The 19,450-nt window shown below is 43.1% G+C and overlaps 1 protein-coding gene across 1 annotated transcript in view; it reads left to right on the plus strand.

Moving 5' to 3' along the window:
* msps (msps cytoskeleton-associated protein 5) overlaps positions 1-19,450 on the plus strand; it is a 44,454-nt gene that overhangs the window by 24,063 nt on the left and 941 nt on the right. The window contains exons 20-36 of the mRNA XM_028315112.1: positions 342-462; positions 982-1,099; positions 1,761-1,998; positions 2,700-2,835; positions 3,903-4,096; positions 4,509-4,640; positions 6,729-6,823; positions 7,200-7,397; positions 8,287-8,419; positions 10,678-10,857; positions 11,378-11,559; positions 12,371-12,598; positions 13,092-13,215; positions 14,051-14,251; positions 17,175-17,328; positions 18,359-18,423; positions 19,214-19,345. Coding sequence (XP_028170913.1) covers positions 342-462; positions 982-1,099; positions 1,761-1,998; positions 2,700-2,835; positions 3,903-4,096; positions 4,509-4,640; positions 6,729-6,823; positions 7,200-7,397; positions 8,287-8,419; positions 10,678-10,857; positions 11,378-11,559; positions 12,371-12,598; positions 13,092-13,215; positions 14,051-14,251; positions 17,175-17,328; positions 18,359-18,423; positions 19,214-19,345 — 2,631 coding nt within the window. The remainder of the gene's footprint in view (positions 1-341; positions 463-981; positions 1,100-1,760; positions 1,999-2,699; positions 2,836-3,902; positions 4,097-4,508; positions 4,641-6,728; positions 6,824-7,199; positions 7,398-8,286; positions 8,420-10,677; positions 10,858-11,377; positions 11,560-12,370; positions 12,599-13,091; positions 13,216-14,050; positions 14,252-17,174; positions 17,329-18,358; positions 18,424-19,213; positions 19,346-19,450) is intronic.

Here is a 19,450-nt window from a genome sequence, read left to right on the forward strand (position 1 = left end):
GACTACACTAAACGTGTATATTTCATGTATGACCTAGCGTTAAGAGAGATAGTCTGAAGTCATTCGAACGATTTATTAATATTGGTCAAACGTTTGACAGTTCGTTCGTTTCAGCCAAATGACGTCCACTGCTGGACAAAGGCCTCCCCCTAGGTTTTCCACAATGAACTGTCCTGCGCTGCCCGCATCCAGGCTCTTCCCGCGACGTTTACCAGATCGTCGGTCCACCTAGTAGGACGCTTGCCCACGCTACGTCTTCCGTGGTCGCCACTCGACGACAGTAACATTTAAATTTTTCTATATTAATTGTATGATTCTAAGGAAATGTTTAATAACTTTAGGGACCAGCAAAACCATCGTCTGCTTCGAGCCGCGGCAAGAAGGACGACGAGGACTGCACTCCCTTGCTACCGAACAACAACGCCAAGAACCAAAGAATCATCGACGACCAGAAACTAAAAGGTAAAACTTCTTCCGTGTTTTGATTTGTCACAAATTTTAATGATATCACAACCCTAGTCAAAACATAAACTATATTGTAGCTAAGGCCCAGAACAGACGGTGAAACGCAACTGCAACGAAACTGCAACTGCTAGTTACTTTTGAGTTGCAAACTTGCAAACTGGTCGCGTCATGTGTGGTCTCTCAACGGACGCTATGGCAGAAACTTAGATGCAACTCAAAAGTAACTAGCAGTTGCGTTTCACCGTCTGTTCTGGGCCTAAGTGTGATCAATTTTAATCTTTTCTGTCGTTTCGCTCTGGGCATAGACTGTCGTGGTACCGTCGATGGTAGAGAGCTCTCTGCGCGATCTCCTGCCATCTTTCCTTGCAGTTAGTGATCAATTGAGAAGCCTTATTCCTAAAAAAATACTAGTTTTTAAATACACTTCACTCGTTTTGAATCACAATAGGATAAGATAGACTTTCCATCCCATAATGGTTTTTAAAACTATTGTGTTAAAGCTGATTTTCTTTCCAGTACTGAAATGGAACTTCACAACACCCCGCGAGGAGTTCTTCGAGCTGCTGAAGGAGCAGATGGCGACGGCGGGACTCAACAAGCAGCTCATAGCTAACATGTTCCACAACGACTTCAGGTTAGTAATGTTATTTTTAATAGACGCTGTACAGTCATCGTCAAATAGTTCGTGACATCTGTCTACTCACGGACATTGCCCGCGGGCGGCGTGACCGGAGGGAGCGGCGAGCGTTCGGCGAACTAACGATCAATGTTCGGTTCGCGAGCGAACATCGAAGAAGACGATCCTGACGCACTCTCTTCAACGACTTTGCACTAAACGGTCTCGATAATATTGTAAATTTATACCGAATAGATAGACAACTAATTTCATACAGTCCACTCTTTTCATTTGACCCTGACTGAACTATTCGCGATTCTAAACAATGGGATCATTTTGCCTCTCGTTCTCATTACTTCAACTCGTGTGTAGCAAAGATCTACAACTTGCCAATAAATCTAACAAGATCGATCGAAGGTCTTCTAAAAACTTAGGTCATATAATCTTCGTGAGCATTTTGATAGAAGCTCCTATTAAGTAGCCTATTGTAATCACTGTTACAAAAAAAGCTTATAAAAATATACATTTTGATCTGCAATCCCATGATCTTACTAAAGTCCGGTCGCCGAGCCGAGGTAGCTTGGGGTCACTGGACGAAATTTTATGTGCTCGGCGGCCGGACTTTACGCGGAGTTAAGAAAGAAACAAATGAAACATTTATTACTTTCTTCTTCCCCAGATACCACCTAAAAGCCATCGAGGCTCTCTCCGACGACCTGAACGAGAACGGTTCAGCGCTCATGGCCAACCTCGACCTGGTGCTGAAGTGGCTGACGCTGCGCTTCTTCGACACCAACCCGTCCGTCATCCTCAAGGGCCTGGAGTATCTCTCGCTGGTCTTCCAGTATCTGATGGATAGTGATTACACCATGGCGGAGTATGAGGCTAACTGCTTCATACCGTATCTGGTGCTCAAGGTGAGATGGAGAAGATACGAAGTTGTTTTTATCATTTTTATTAACGCCAGTAGGCCTAAGATGCGCGCCGTGATAACTTTTATCGACGTCAAAATGTATGGGGAAAATCGATAAAATGGCGTGATAACCGCTTATCGCGGCGCGCATCTTAGGCCTACTGGTTCAGACACGATAAACTCGCGGTTTCTGGCTGTTTCTCATTGCGAGGTACTGAAGCGGTAACCCTGCGATTATGGTTTGATGCAAAAATACGAGAATCGCGCGATTACCCTTGTGTCTGAATCAGGTCATAAAGTAAACGTGGAGAAAACGTAGATAGTCCCCTGTGCCTCCGTTGTCTAGTCTTGGCATAAACTGACGATTGGAATTAAGATTTTAATCTTCCTCTTATTTATGTGATGTCATAACAATGTTTATGTTGGCTTAATACAATAAATAGAAGCTTTTATGAATAGGTGACCAAGGTGACCTAAGACTAAGCCAAACCACCGACTTTTAGTTGACCGATAGTTGGGTCGGGCTGTTAATCAGTATTGAGATGTATGAAAGTGCGCACATAACATTGATTCTTCATACGAATTAGATAGTTATCGGCCGACTAAAAAGTGGTCTGCGTCTAGGCTAAAGACAGTGATGTCTAAAGACTGGTTAACAATTTTAACAGTATAAAAGTAGCTGTTTTTAAATAAACTTTCTTTCAGGTGGGCGACCCAAAAGACACGGTCCGCAACGGCGTGAAGGCGCTGTTCAAACAGATCTGCGTGGTGTACTCCGTCACCAAGCTGTTCGGATACCTCATGGAGGGGCTCAAGTCCAAGAACGCACGGCAGAGGGCTGGTGAGGAACTTACGGATGTGTTGTTGATAAATTAATGTTATATTTAAACTAATTAATTTTAGTTTAGTTTAGTTACACAATTTAGTTAGATTTTGGTAACAACTGCACGCAGGAAGATTTAATGATGCTACCAGGCCTGTTCATCTCCGCGAGTTTATATCGAAAACAAAACACGCACGATGGCCCACCTACAGGATACTATTCGACAAGGCCTCACATACGAGCGAACATTGACTCACGCACGCGTATTCTTGTGTATGATGGAAGAAAATAAAGAAAATGGTGTACTAAAAACTGTGCAGTATTTAACTGCCTAAATAATAATAAAAACACACAATGTACTTTTTTAAGTTGCCTCAAGACACTGAGAGGTAAATAAGTAGTTAATATTATTCATGATAATTCATGCTAAATCATGTATTTCCTCCGCCATTTTCCGCAGTTTGGCACCTCACGTCACATCATTTTACCGAAGTCAGCCCTATAGCTTCGGCGCAGTGCCGATCACTGACGTTTGTCAACAAAATGGTGCTTGACTCTTGAGACAGGCTAAATTACACCATATTGTTAATGACATTGAGCATACATTTTTTTAAATACCTTCGCGAAGTAAAACTTCTGTACGTAGTACTTATTATTATTCTGTGATGCTACTGACAATGCCACTCTTGGTGCAGAGTTTTGGGTTGACACTGTATAGGTTTGTTATAGACGCGACAAAAAGAAGCACTCTCCATTTATACCCAGCATAGCCAGAACAAATTGCATTGCCGCGCCGACTCTGCACTGACAAGACGACTAAATTTATTCTTTGGCTAAAAAACAAGGCAACGAAATGGACTACGGTTGTCTAATAGGCGACGGTAATCACTTACCATCAGGTGATCCGACTGCTCGTTTAAAAGTAAAAATGTATTAAAGCTGCTAGTGTGGGGCCTTATGTTTGTGTTTTACACTAAGCATGACACAACTGAGTGGTCCCAATTTTGGTTCCAACTGCAATCTTATGAACGAAACAACCTATTTCTTTGTTCTATTGTGATCAAATATACCTTATTCCCTTCTAGAATGTTTGGAGTGCATCGGGCACCTGCTAGAGACATACGGCTCGACAGTGATGTCCCCAACCGGCGGGGCGGCGCTGAAGGAGCTGGCCCGCCATATTGGGGACAGAGACAACGCGGTGCGCTCTGCCGCGCTCAATTGCGTCGCCAGCGCTTACTTCCTGGAGGGGGAGAAGGTGTACAAGATGATTGGCCAGGTGAGTCACTGTCAACAGGTCTCCACTGCAGGACAAACCTCTTTAATTTACCACAGGCAATGGATGGATTTCATCATCATCATCATTTCAGCCATAAGACGTCCCAATGCTGAACATAAGCCTCCTCCCAATGACTTTCACATAGCACGGTTGGTATACCGGCCTGCATCTAGCCCCTTCCTGCTACCTTTATCAGGTCGTCAGGTGTTGGGGAAGTTTGATGTTCGCATATTTGTATCGAATATAACACCAGTGTACCCCCAAAATACCTAATAATATAATCACAAACATTGAAGAAAGTTAGCCAGTAAAGTACAAATTACTTAACTTAATGATGATGTATCCATCACTGCCGTCTCTTCAGGTAACGAAGTATTCTGTTTATTTAAAGCATAATTTGTCTTCTTTCTAGATATCCGACAAAGATCTATCGCTGCTGGAAGAGCGCATCAAGCGCGCTGGCAAGAGTCGCAGCGCAGAAGTGCGGAGGTCTATGGTCGTCCCGCTCTCTGCTTCCGGCAAGCCCATACAGCAAGTTATGGAGGTATTTATCATTTATACATCCACTAATATTAATTGCTGTAAATTTTCAGTGGTAGGGTTAATACTGGGACGTGTAAAAGTGCTTTTTAAAAGCCGATTTGCAAAAATAAATGAGTTTTATGAGTTACTAGCGGCCGCCCGCGACTTCGTACGCGTGGATCCCGTTTTACCCCCTTTTCCCGAATTTTCTTTGCTATAAACCTCACGGAGCCCGAGACCTTTCCAACGAATGCAAAACCGTGGAAATCGGTTCGTGCGTTCTGGAGTTATACCGTCAGGGAGGAAAACCCGACTTATTTTTATATAGTAGATTATGAGTTTTTTTAACAGCTACAACGTGTAAGCTCTTAGCCTACATTTTATTTTGGAAAGTAATGATTAGGACGAAGGCGGAAGCAAGCTTCACAGAATTCTGAATAACGGAGGAACTGGCTATCTTAGCTCCAAGTGTTAAATCACTACCAAACTGTTAGCATTGTTTTTATGGCGACAAACTAAAGTAAGATAGTGACAGCTAGCCAGGCGGACTTACAACTAGCTATAGTCTTTTTCACGTAAGATGATCCGTATGACACTTCAAGGTTATCCATATTACGCATACTACATTTATGCAGCATATTTTTGAAAAAAAAAAATGTATTTTATTAGGAATATAATAAAAAAAAAATTAACTACTTGTCTTGAAATATATAGTAAAATCTGAGTCTATTGATTATATTTAAATTAAATACGATGTAAAAATATTTTTTATTTAATGTACGCAATGTGTGAAACGGAATAGATTTAGTGCTGGGGTATTTCTTGTTAAATAAAATCGATTATTTCCGCGGTTCATTAATCGATTGCAGTGAATACTTAGTTATTAAAAACATCACAAAAATCAACTATATTTTTCGATTCTTGACTTTAATAAACGCATTGAAAATAAATTAATAGTTTTTAATTTAAAGAAACAGAACCAGTACTTTTTAGGAATCGTTTTTTTGAACACGAACTATGGAATTTGAATATTATCAATAAAAAATTGTTACAATAATATTTGTAATTAAAAAAAACATGTTTTTTGTTAAATAACACCTATACAAAATATTTCTCTAAAAGTAGGTTTCACTACCTCTTGGAAAAAAATCGATAGATAAATCGCTATGGTTTAGTTATGTGACATCTCTAAATCTTTCAAACTCGAAACGTCATACGGATCATCTTAGGTGAAAAAGACTATAGGGCTAGCAAATTACTCTTGAGTCTGAGACAAGTATTCTTACCACTAGACCAGTCTTTCCCAAAGTGGGCGATAACGCCCCCTTGTGGGCGCTGCAGGATTAAAGGGGGGCGGTAAGAGACCCAGAAAAAAAATCGGGACGTTGTGTAGAGGCTTGGGAGACGTCATTTACTAGGAGGACTCTTAGACACCGACTGAGCACTCGACACTCGACCAGGCCTGTTCATCTCCGCGAGTTTACATCGAAAACAAAACACGCACGATGGCCCACCTACAGGATACTATTCGACAAGGCCTCACATACGAGCGAACATTGACTCACGCACGCGTATTCTTGTGTCTGATGGAAGAAAATAAAGAAAATGGTGTACTAAATACTGTGCAGTATTTAACTGCCTAAATAATAATAAAAACACAGAATGTCCTTTTTTAAGTTGCCTCAAGACACTGAGAGGTAAATAAGTAGTTAATATTATTCATGATAATTCAAGCTAAATCATGTATTGCCATTTCCGCAGTTTGGCACCTCACGTCACATCATTTTACCGAAGTCAGCCCTATAGCTTCGGCGCAGTGCCGATCACTGACGTTTGTCAACAAAATGGTGCTTGACTCTTGAGACAGGCTAAATTACACCATATTGTTAATGACATTGAGCATACATTTTTTTAAATACCTTCGCGAAGTAAAACTTCTGTACGTAGTACTTATTATTATTCTGTGACTCGACTACAAATGGGGGCGCTAAAAAGAATTTATTCTCAAAGTGGGCAGTAGACAAAATAAGTTTGGGGACCGCTGCACTAGACCATGACATGTCATAATGTAGATGTTCGCCATATTTTTAAGCTTTGTGTGTGTGAACAGGACGAGCCGCCGAGACGAGTGATCTCAGTGGACACAGCACCGACGGAGTATATCGAGGAGGAGGAAGAGGAGCAGCCGCCGCCACCAGTTCATGTGTTAGTATTAAACTTTATTAGATTTAGTGGGAGAGAGAGAGAGAAGATAGATTGTTAATTGTAAAAATAATGTATAATTTTAGAAATACAAAGTAAATCTTTATCGCTACGTGGTGTAGCGTGCCAGGAAATACGACACCTTTTATGAAAATCGAGGTGGCGGTCACTTGACACTTCTCGCATAAATGTCAACGAAGTTATACGTTTTTGGAACGTTGTTGTTTTCATATTGTGGTTTGTGCAATTATTGGTATACTAACTTAAATGAAATATAATATTTGACCTAAATCAACGTCTCATCCTCATAACATAGAATTCTTTATGTTTTAGTAACGCCCTACAGTATTCCTAAATAAACACGTTCGATTTCACCCAGGCCGGCGCCACCAGAGCCGAAACTAATCAGCGGCCCGTTCGGGCTAGACCCAGAACTGATCGCGCAACTGGACGCCGCCGTGCCCGTACTACGCCGGCCCGACCTGCCCGAGCTCGACCTCAAGTTCCTCGACGACCCCATCCCCGTGAGCGGCGTGCGGACCGTGACGCAGCACTCGCAGCCCGCTGGCAGGCACAGGTGAGGCGAGCTAGACTAACGCACAGCGCCGGCCCCACCTGCCCGAGCTCGACCTCAAGTTCCTCGACGACCCCATCCCCGTGAGCGGCGTGCGGACCGTGACGCAGCACTCGCAGCCCGCTGGCAGGCACAGGTGAGGCGAGCTAGACTAACGCACAGCGCCGGCCCCACCTGCCCGAGCTCGACCTGGTACGTCTACCATGGTAGACTTCCTACTATACAGCATAGTGCCACCAGAGAACTCCAACGAAACAAATCACAGCTTGATCTGAAGTTTTTCGAAAACCCTATTCCTGTTAGCACGCAGCCTGCTAGAGGTGAAATCATCTTCTTTTCAGCCACAGGACTTCCACTATTGAACATAGGCCTCCCCCAGTGCTTTTCAGATTGCCCGGTTAACAGCGGCCTGCATCCAACTTAAAAAGTAATCTTTACAAGGTAATTTGTCCATCGCCCTACGCTGCCCTTACTGGTACGTAGCCTGCCTTTCCAGAAGTTTCCAGAACCCATCGGCCGTCAGCTAAGCGTGCTATGTGCCATGCCCATTGCCACTTCAGCTTGCTAATCCGTCGTTGAAGTAAGGTGAGATGGAAGGTAGACTTTAGCATTTGTAAAAGTAGCCATGTGGCTCCGGCTGAGAAGAATAGGACTGATGTAAGAAGCGTCTAAGAGACAAATATGACCCATCCTTGTTAGCGGGGTGAGGACTATAACGCAGCAGTCGCAGCCTACGGATAGGCATAGGTAAGAATGGTAGATTTTATTGTTTGACTACAAGAATGTAAACGTGGTAGATAGATGTACATTCCTTCCTATTTACAAATCTCGTTTGACTGAAGTGGTAGATTGATAGATTCCTATTATTAATAACAAGTCATATTGTCAACAGCATGGTCCCGATGTCGCCTCCTCGCCACATGGCGCCGCACCCGCTGGTGTCGTCGGCTCAGCACTCGCAGTCCTCCATCGACGACTCACAACTGGCTGACACCATCCACTCCATCGCTAGTCCTGATCTCAATGTAAGTTGTTGCATCATCATCATTATCATTTCAGCTACATCGGCCAGTACTTATTTTTAGATGAATGGAAGTATGATAAGCTTTTGAAACACCTTTTCTGATATGAATACTGAAAACTGTAATATTTTATTATCTGTCTACCTCGTGAAATGACCCCCATTTCAGAACTTTATTTTCGTAATTCGTTGTATTGGATGTTTATTATATGATTTGTTGTCTTAGTACTCCTATCATTTGCAAATTGTTAAGGTGTGGTTAAAATAAACTCTTGAGTAAGATTTCTCACGTATATTTCAAGTAAAATAAAACGTATTACAAATCAAACAGTCATGGCGAGAACAACCGAACAACGAACCAAAAACAAACCCCTGGCGGTATTCAAACGAACTATTTACCTTTTTAAGAATACCACGCAAAGATATTAAGTATTATAAAATTTACATCTTAACACTCCCACTTAAATTTTAGAATAATAACCTACTTAACTATAAAAGCTTCAAAACAACTCACTTTCCATTCAACATAAATAAATAACTATGAAAGACACAGCTTCTGTTAAAAAAATGTGCGAGCTGGTTTGAGCTTTCTACATTATTTAACACAATACATACGTTTACGTTTTAAGACGTGTTTTGTATCTTACTATATTGCCCTCTGTATCTCTTTTTATACAAAATACCCTCTTTGAGGACACTCTTCTCTCATGTTTCTTATCTACTAACTTCCATGTTTTATTTTCTTCTAGCGACTGTATTTCTGCCTCTATAGCTTCTTTCCATTTACTGCCATCTCTGCAATTCATAGCTTCTTCATATGTAGTAGGTATATCAAATTCAACGAAATTCGCTTCTTCATTTCTGTGCCTTCTAGGTCGCAGTGTAATATTTCTTGTATCATCTTCAGATATTATCTGCGAAGGCTCGTATGTTCTATCATTGGGATCTTCGTGTGTCTCTACACTTTCAAAACTTGATTCAGTAATATCTTGGTTGTCTCCTGATATTTCTGGACTTTCTTCATTTCGATCTTTTTCTTCAGTAATAGAAATTGTAGTAATATTTTTCTTCTGGACCGGTAAATTGTTCTTATTGAAGTATACATTCCTACTTATTTTCCCACTTTCATCAGGTTCACATTTTCCTCTACCAGATTTATAAAATTGACATCCTTTACAAATGAAGTTGTCAACGTCTGTCAATGTTACTGGAATTGCACCATTCTTACTCAATGTCAAATTCAATAAGGTTTTAATGTTCAGTCCATAAAGATTGTTCTGTTTCAATGTTGCAGTCATTACAACAATATTGTCTTTTAATATTAGGGCCTCTCTGTTCTTCTTTACAATAACATAGCCTTTTCTAGCTGCCATACCTTCTGAGAACAGATTCTTTTCTAGTTCTGGCACATAAAGCACATCTTTTATTATGCTTTTCTCCCACTTGCCATTTACAAATCTTCTAATCAATATGTTNCTGTTAAGGTGTGGTTAAAATAAACTCTTAAGTAAGATTTCTCACGTATATTTCAAGTAAAATAAAACGTATTACAAATCAAACAGTCATGGCGAGAACAACCGAACAACGAACCAAAAACAAACCCCTGGCGGTATTCAAACGAACTATTTACCTTTTTAAGAATACCACGCAAAGATATTAAGTATTATAAAATTTACATCTTAACACAAATAGCAACCCTTTTGTTGATAGCACAATTGCATTTTGAAAACTGAAAGTAAACGAATGCAAGCTTTATTCTTAGGTGCACCACGATTTCATATGCCATGGTTATTTTGTGTGCTGCTTATGTGACATTTCCAACAGTGCTGATGATGTAGGCTGATGATGTCATGACCGACGACATCATAAAGGTAGCAGGGAAGCGCTGGACGCAGGCCGCTACCAATCGATCAACATGGAAAGCATTGAGGGAGGCCTATGTTCAGCAGTGGACGTCCTATGGCTAAAATGATGATGATGATGAGGCTGATGATAATGGGTTTTCTCTGATTGTGTACTCATTCATTTATTCCGAATGAATGAGGGTTTTCACGGTTGAAAAATCCGCCAGATGGCAATACGTAGACGCGAGGTCCAAATGCTGCGTGATTGGTGGATTTGTACATATCTGTCAATGTCATGTCGAAAATAACCAATCATGCAGCTTTTGGCGTCTACGTATTGCCATCTGGCGGATTTTTCAATCGCGAAAGCCCTCATTCTTCTAGACGTCAGGTTCTCATATTTTTTTCTTTCCCTCAGGCCGCAATCCGAGCCCTGTCGCTAATTTCTGGAGCTTTAGTCTCTGGTCGCGGCGCAGCGCTGGCTTCGCACGAGCAGCGTCTAGTCAGTGCTATAGCGGCGCAAGTGCGGCGGCTGCGCTGCGGCCCGCCGGCTGACGCGCTACCCGCCTACAAGTATCTTGCCGGAGCTCTTACCACCGTAAGTCCTGGTTAATTTAATAGAACACAAGAATCGACTAAATATCACATTAGCCAAGCGAAAGGTCGTGGGTTTGATTTCCACTTTAGGCAGTTTGATTTTTCAAGTTATTTAAAAAATACTTGGATTAGTTAGTTAATGTGAAAATAGTTGGATTACCACAATGGCTCGCATTATTAAATATTTTTCTATCGTAAATTATATGCGTGCCGTCATAGTATTAAAATTGCTACGCCTCCGTGATGCATAGTGCTTGTAAGTATACACAGCACCACAATCACATACACTATTTTCCTCATCGTCTCGTTGCGTACACTGAGTGCGTTCAAGTAGCCCAAGTTGTGATGTCTAAGCAATTACGCAGCCTCTCTTGAGCAACGTGTGACAGGACTCTTACACGAACGTGTGTGTTTACTAGGTGTCTCAAAGCGTGTGGGCAACACATCGTGTTCCAGTTTTCTTGCTATTAACTGGCAAGAATGTTGAATGCTGAAGAAATGTATTGTTTGTCTTCTCACAGTTCTACGAGACAGCGGGCTGCGGGTCGCAGGTCGGCGAGCAGGCGCTCTGCTCGCTGCTCGGCGAGTTACTCCGCGTGCTGGGAGCCGGCGGCGGCGGGCCCGACGCTGAGCGGCTCGTGCGCATCCTCAACAACGTGTGCGTGCGCGTGCTCGAGCACTCGCCGCGCACGCACCTGCTGTGGTGAGTGCCGGGCTTAGGATATCAGGAACAGGACATCAGGCCTAGGGCATAAGGAACAGGACGTCAGGCTTAGGGAATCAGGCTCAAGTCACCAGGAACAGGACATCATACCTAGGTCATTAGGTTCAGTGCATCAGGCTTAGGTCATCAAGAACTATAGGTCATCAGACTTTCCCTCGGGACAAACATGACCTTCACTGGTTGGGTTTTTATTGGCAGTCAAGCTGTAGATCCTGGCTACACAAGAGGTGCAATGGTGGGACCGAGAGGTGGGAATAGTTTCGTATAGATCAGCCCAGGGAATCATACGCAGGGCATCAGGCTCGGGATATTAAGCTCAGATCATCAGGAACAAGACATCAGGCCTAGATTATCAGGCCCAGGGAATCAAGCCAAGGGCATCAGATCTAGGTTTTACGACTAGTGAAAAGTCGCTGACAGAAACTGGATGCGACAAGCCCAAGAAAGTAAAATGGCCGACATGTCTAATAGTGGACTCTGGACCGCTATAGGCTCATGATGACGAAGTTTGTTGATCCTACTAATATTACGAAGCTACGGGCAAAATCTAGAGAAAGCCTATACGCTATATCCCATAGCATAATATGTGACTGCATTATAACAACAGGCGCATATGTGCAAAGCCTGTTTTTAGGAACAGAAACTACCAAATATCTCCTTTTAACCGCTTGAGTCCCAGACGGCATTAATTAATGTCATAACAATTGATTATCTATTGTGTCTAGATTCGCGGGCCTTGAAGGATTAATGTCAGTAAAATGGCGAAAATAACTCTTCTTTTCTCTTCCAGTGCAATCGTCTCCCTCCTCCACGATTCCATCGGCGTGTCCGAACCTGCCTACCCTCGCTACCAGGACCTACTCCTCAAGTGCTTCTGGAAGACCCTGAAGATGATCTCCACCTGGGACGCCAATTCGGTGGATTACGACGCTGTGTTGCACAAGATACATCTGTTCTACCGCGCATATCCCAACAGTTATTGGAAGAAGAACCCTGACATTAGTGACACCCCGTACAGGTACGTAATGCATCAGAAACTTGTCTAACATAGATTTCACGCCACGATATAATAATTAAACGATAAACCCATACATTTGTCGTCTGAAATAGTCGACAAGATTATATCGTGGCGCGCGTCCTAAGTTGACTGGAATTTGTAGCAAAACCTTATATTTGACAAGTCTTGACGTATAAAATATGTAATTATTGGCAGGTAGCTAAGAGTGATAGAATGAGCTTCTGAAGTGACGTTCATGTCATAGGTAGTGTTGGCATGTGTTAGTAAGCGCATAACTCAACAACGCTTGGACCAATTTTACCGATTCTTTTTTTAATGTTCGTTGAAGTCCAAGGATGGTTTTACGGCGAGAAAAATTCGAATAATATCCGAGCAAAATTCAACCCCAAAGAGGGTAAAACGGGGTCCATACGTACGAAGTCGCGGGAGGTCGCTACTAAATAAAATCCCCATACCATAAGACAACTTGATTGATTGACGTGTTTTGTTGCAGAACGGTGAAGACACTAGTGCACACTCTAGTCAAGATGAAGGGCGCTTCAATAACGAACCACCTCACGCAGATACCCGACGTCAACGAGTCCGATCTGTATCCGTACCTTCTCAAAGTTCTGAAGGTGAGACTTTATTCTCCTATATTTAGCAGTTTTGCGGTTTACAGAATAATTTTGTTAATGTCTTTTCACAGCATATCTGCAAATGGTAGTCCAGCTACTGCTAGACGCGTTTTCCTTAAGTCACTATACTGTTTTTTTTTATCCACAATGAGGAAGCTCTTGGCCTGTATCTCATCTGATGGTAAGTAAAGATTAGGCTGAAGGCGAAAGCGAGCTTCATCCGGAATCCTCAACCATTTATTTAAAACAGAATGAATTTGTTCAAATTTTAATGTTAGTTTGTGTTTTGTATGACAAAAAGTTCTGTATCTGGGCATCAGATTTAGATCAGTCTGATTCCTGTACTCTTAAGCGAGGTTTAGACTAGCAATAAAACTAGCAGAAGTTGACTTTCGCAAGCTGTCACCACTGTGTAAATCTACCAGATGGCTTGCCATAGCTCTGCAAGTTTTATTGCTAGTTTAATGCCCGTTTTCACCATCAATCCCTAATTTTTAAGTGACCTCTATGGTAACAAATAACAGGAATTTTGTTGTCATAGGGGTCACTTAGAAATTATGGGTTGATGGAAAACGGGCTTAAACCTCGCTTGATATTTCTCTCAAAAGTTATACCAGAGTAAATACAAATGAGTAGGTCATCTTCATAGAAACGCACCGAGCGCGGTTTGTATGTGAGCGCGCCAATACGTATGCATCGCGCAAGCACACACTGACAAAAAATAACGTGGATTTAGCGGTGAGATGACCTACTCATTTGTATTTACTCTGGTTATACGGCTTACGATGCTAGTTCCCACAGCCTTTCAGTAGTTATCACAGCCCTTTGCCCCCAGCAACTGAAGCTAGACGAGAAGAAAGAGAACACATCGGACGCTCTGAACGGCGGCTCGGTTCTGGCGACGGTGACGCCCAACGCCGCTCTCACGGCTGGCCGCCTGCCGCGCGGGGTCCACGACGAGCTGGCGCTGATCTTGAAGAGGATCGGCAGCAAGGAGCATAACAAACACGCGCTGGCGCAGCTCTACGACCTGAGGGTAGGTAGATAGATAGATATATAGATAGATAGAAATGGTTTATTGACACAATAAAAAAAACACAAAACAAAAAAAAAGAACAAAAAAAAACACTAATAAAACAAAAAAGGTAAAGGCACCGCTCAGAATTTATCATCAGTATTTATGGTAGGCGGGGTGCCTTATGGTCACGGGCCAGGCTCCCCCTTAAAATGACCCTAGATACGCCAATAGTGGTCGCTTGCTCCGCGACCCCGCTCCCCGCCTGCCGCGCGGGGTCCACGACCAGCTGGCGCTGATCCTGAAGAGGATCGGCAGCAAGGAGCATAACAAACACGCGCTGGCGCAGCTCTATGATTTGCGGGTAGGTGGTCATTCCTTAGGTAGTCCTTGTCACGGGCCAGGCTTCCCCTTAAAATGACCCTAGATACGCCAATAGTGGTCGCTTGCTCCGCGACGCCGCTTCCCGCCTGCCGCGCGGAGTCCACGACGAGCTGGCGCTGATTCTGAAGAGGATCGGCAGCAAGGAGCATAACAAACACGCGCTGGCGCAGCTCTACGACCTGAGGGTAGGTGGTCATTCCTTAGGTAGTCCTTGTCACGGGCCAGGCTCCCTTAAAATGACGCTACATACGCCAATCGTGGTGGTCGCTCGCTCACGGCTGGCCGCCTGCCGCGCGGGGTCCACGACGAGCTGGCACTGATTCTGAAAAGGATCGGCAGCAAGGAGCATAACAAACACGCGCTGGCACAGCTCTACGACCTGAGGGTAGGTAGATAGATAGATAGAAATGGTTTATTGACACAATAAAAAAAACAGAAAAGAAGCAAGCTTTCAAGAAGAGAGCGTATCTTCACCTTAAAGGCCGGCACCGCACCTGTAACGCCCCTGGGTCTGCGGGTGTCTATGGGCGACGGTAATCACTTACCATCAGGTGATCCGTCTGCTCGTTTGCCTCCTGTCACATAAAAAAAAACACATATAAGTAGGTACTATAACAAAAAAGGTAAAGGTAAGAAAAATTGTGCCAATAGGCACCGCTCAGCATTTATGGTAGTTGGTGGGTGGGTGGTCAAGCGCGTATATAGTGAGGAGCCTGTCACGGGCCAGGCTCCTCCTTAAAAATGACCCTAGATACGCCTGGCTGGTGGTGGTCGCTCGCTGCCCGCGGTCTGACGCCGCTCCCCGCCTGCCGCGCGGGGTCCATGACGAGCTGGCGCTGATCCTGAAGATGATCGGCAGCAAGGAGCACAACAAACACGCGCTGGCGCAGCTCTATGATTTGCGGGTAGGTAGATAGATAGATAGAAATGGTTTCATCATCATCATCTCAGCCATAGGACGTCCACTGCTGAACATAGGCCTCCCCCAATGCATTCCATGTTACCCGGTTGGTAGCGGCTTGCGTCCAGCGCCTTCCCGCCACCTCTATGATGTCGTCGGTCCACCTTGTGGGTGGGAAATGGTTTATTGACACAATAAAAAAAACACAAAACAGAAAAAAAACAACAAAAAGCACTATAACAAAAAAGGTAAGGAAAACTGTGCCAATAGCCACCGCTCAGCATTTATCATCAGCATTTATGGTAGGTGGTGGGTGGTCAAGCGCGTATAGTGAGGAGCCAGTCACGGGCCAGGCTCCCCCTTAAAATGACCCTAGATACGCCAATAGTGGTCGCTTGCTCCGCGACCCCGCTCCCCGCCTGCCGCGCGGGGTCCACGACGAGCTGGCGCTGATCCTGAAGAGGATCGGCAGCAAGGAGCATAACAAACACGCGCTGGCGCAGCTCTACGACCTGAGGGTAGGTAGATAGATAGATAGATAGAAATGGTTTATTGACACAATAAAAAAAAACAAATAAAAAAAAACACTACTATAAAAAAAAAGGTGAAGGTAAGAAAAATTGTGTCACGGGCCAGGCTCTCCTTTAAAAATGACCCTAGGTACGCCAATGGTGGTGGTGGTGCACGACGAGCTGGCGCTGATCTTGAAAAAGATCGGCAGCAAGGAGCATAACAAACACGCGCTGGCGCAGCTCTATGATTTGCGGGTAGGTGGTCAATAGCCACTGTTGATCAACATCAGATCATTTAGTATCCACTGCAGGGGCGCGACCCTCTAAGGTCACCTTCAGATGACGAGCGCACAACGCGCATTTTGATAGCGCGCGTTTACAACAACACATGTAGAAACGCGCGTTGAGCGCTCACAATCTGAACGTGGCCTAATTTACCAGAGGCAGAGGATTTGGTCTACACTCCCCGCCATGCCCAAACGAGTTGAGGAGGCATATTGTTCGTGTGTTTCTCCCTTAGTCAGTTGAGACATCTGGTGGTCTTATTTTACTCTGTCGGGATTACACGCAACGAGTTTCACCAAGAATTTTGGAGGAGTATCAACCGCGTCGCTCCGCTTAAAGTCCACGCTTTACAGATGACTCAAAAAGTATTAAACAAAGATAGGTGTCGCAAGTAAAATAAAGTGTTTGATTCAACCATCTGCAATTCATGATCATTTCAGCCACAAACAGACGTCAACAGCTAAATATAAGTCTCCCCCAATTATTTCCACATCGCCCGGTTGGTAGCGGCCGGCATCCAGCGCCTTCATGATATCTGCAATAGGGTATTTGCCACCACCAATCAATTGACGTACTTTTCAAAAATGTCAAAACGAGACCCGTAGATTCTGTATGGCATTACTAGCCAGTGACTACAATATTTTTTCAACTCAATTTTCAATTAAATGCAACCAACAATCTTAATTTACAGCTAATTTAAAATTAATTATATTCATATGACCAGAATAAAGAGCCTTTTAAAAAAAGTAGTGCTTTAGAATTATTGGGGAGTGATAATGGGATCATTTTGAACAGAATTGGGTATTAAATTATTCACTACGGCATCTTTGCTACAAAAATGTACATGAAACTTGTCCCACAGGAGCGTCACCCCGAAGTGGACATCTGGACGTTCATGCAGGGCTCGTCGTTCTACTTCCGCAACTACGTGGAGCGCGGCCTGCGCGAGGTGGCCGAGCAGCGCAAGCTCGCTTCCATGCCCATCTACAAGCACGACTACAAGTCTGACAGTATCGGTGAGGGGTTTATGATAAACTAGCTTTCGGCCCGCGGCTTTGCCCGCGTGGAATCAATGGAACACAGACAATTCTGTGACAAAAACTTTATCACGCGCCTGTATCAAAAACTGGGATAGAAACTATCCTATATCCTTTCCCGGGACTTAAACTATCTCTATGCCAAATTTCATCAAAATCGCTTCAGTGGTTTAGGCGTGAAAGAGTGACAGACGGACACAGAGTTATTTTCGCATTTATAATATTAGTATAGATCAGCTTTCGGCCCGCGGCTTCGCCCGCGTGGAATATTGTCTGTGACAAAAACTTTATCACGCGCGTCCCTGTGTCAAAAACTGGGATAAAAACTATCCTATGTCCTTTCCCGGGAACCGAACTATCTCTATGCCTTTCATCAAAATCGGTTCAGTGGTTTAGGCGTGAAAGGAAGACAGACAGAGTTACTTTCGCATTTATAATATTAGTATAGATTAATTTGCCTATCGGACAGGCAAAATATTGGACCAAATTCCTAATTTTAAATGTAGTTGTTGCAATCCACGATGGCGAGTGAGCTTTACATGTGTGGTGGCTCGCTACTGTTCGTATTTCAAAAGTTTTGTTAAACATTACACTATTTTTGTGCATGTACCGTACACACACAAGTAAAGCTCACTCGCCTTCGTGAGTTGCAAGAACTATATTATTATCGGTCTGCCAAGACACTGATTTTCAGTGGTAATTAATTACATACAAAAATTCGATTTTATTTAATCGTATCACGATGACTAAGGTATTGAAAAATGAAATTATGTCAGGGGAATCCCCGCATAATTTTTATTTACGCTTCTCATTTTTGTATCTAAACATGTTTGTTCAATGTGGTTGACTGTTAATTTTGTTTACATTGTCTTCGTAGAATTTAGACCAAGTATGACACACAATTCATTACGATCTCATGTTGTTTTACTCATAAAAGAATATTTAAGATAACCTCAAAACCCTTTGAATGACTCATTCCCAAGCTTATATCATTGTTTTTTTATTTCAGATATCAGTAATGAAAACGACGAAAAATCGCACGTGATATTCTTAGAACGACTCAGAGCCCTACAAGTAAGTGTCCTTGTCTCTATTTTTCAGGTTAAATGGCTAACAATAGGCGTAATCAGTGTTTTATTGTGTGTACAATCTACTCTCATTATTGGCAGGTAGTCAGTGGTAATAAAACATAATAGGCTTGTGTTGAAATGTGCCGACAGGTAATTCTAGCATCTATGTCTGCAGTAGATAAAAGGATTATGTATGAAAAAATTATGAATGTACAGTCGACAGCACATCAGACTATATTTTCGTTGCAAAGTCGCCCCTATCGCAACGACGTAAGATACCACAATGTATACGTTGACGTGCTGTCGACTGTACTGTTATTGAAATGCTTAAACGATGAGTATTTATGACCATAAATAGGACAAAAAACTTGCTCTTTATGTGAAAGTATGAGAATGAAACGTGCATGAGGTATTTTAAGAAACATCGGTATTGGGGCTAGTAAAAGTATTCAAATATTGCTACTGGGAATTTAAAATTTGTTAGAGAAACCATTTATGACGCACTTTCGGGCCAATAGATGTTGTTTTATCAAACAGTGAGAAGGGAAAAATGGTGTTTTAGCGACTTAAGATTAGGTGTTTGTAAAACTTAATTTGCCCAACTGTATTGGAAGCATTTAGCTTAGCAACATATTTAGGATTTTTGGTTTTATTTCCATTAGATTTGGTTTAATTTACAAAATATTTTTAATTAATTTGAACTGTTTATCACCCTTATGGAACTATTCCCACACAACTCCTGTGTGGCCAGTTTCTACAGCTTGGTCGCCAATAAAAAAGTTACCGATTTGCAGGCCAAAGCAGGTCTGAAAACCGAGTCGCCGTCGTCACAGCCGCGGACGCCAATGGGCGACAACCGCTCCCTCGCCGACTCCATCAACGACAACTCGCTGCCGCGCGCGCACAGCATCGACCCGCAGCTCGAGGTAACACTCAGCAGTCAGCACAGCAGTAGCCTAACGCCCGTATTCACAAACGTTACTATGAGGTCTCTCAGTGCGCGCGCGGACGCACAGGGTGACACACGAACC

The sequence above is a fragment of the Ostrinia furnacalis genome, unplaced genomic scaffold, assembly GCF_004193835.3.
Source record: "Ostrinia furnacalis isolate ACB-3 unplaced genomic scaffold, ASM419383v2 OfSCF4979, whole genome shotgun sequence".
NCBI classification, from domain to species: domain Eukaryota; kingdom Metazoa; phylum Arthropoda; class Insecta; order Lepidoptera; family Crambidae; genus Ostrinia; species Ostrinia furnacalis.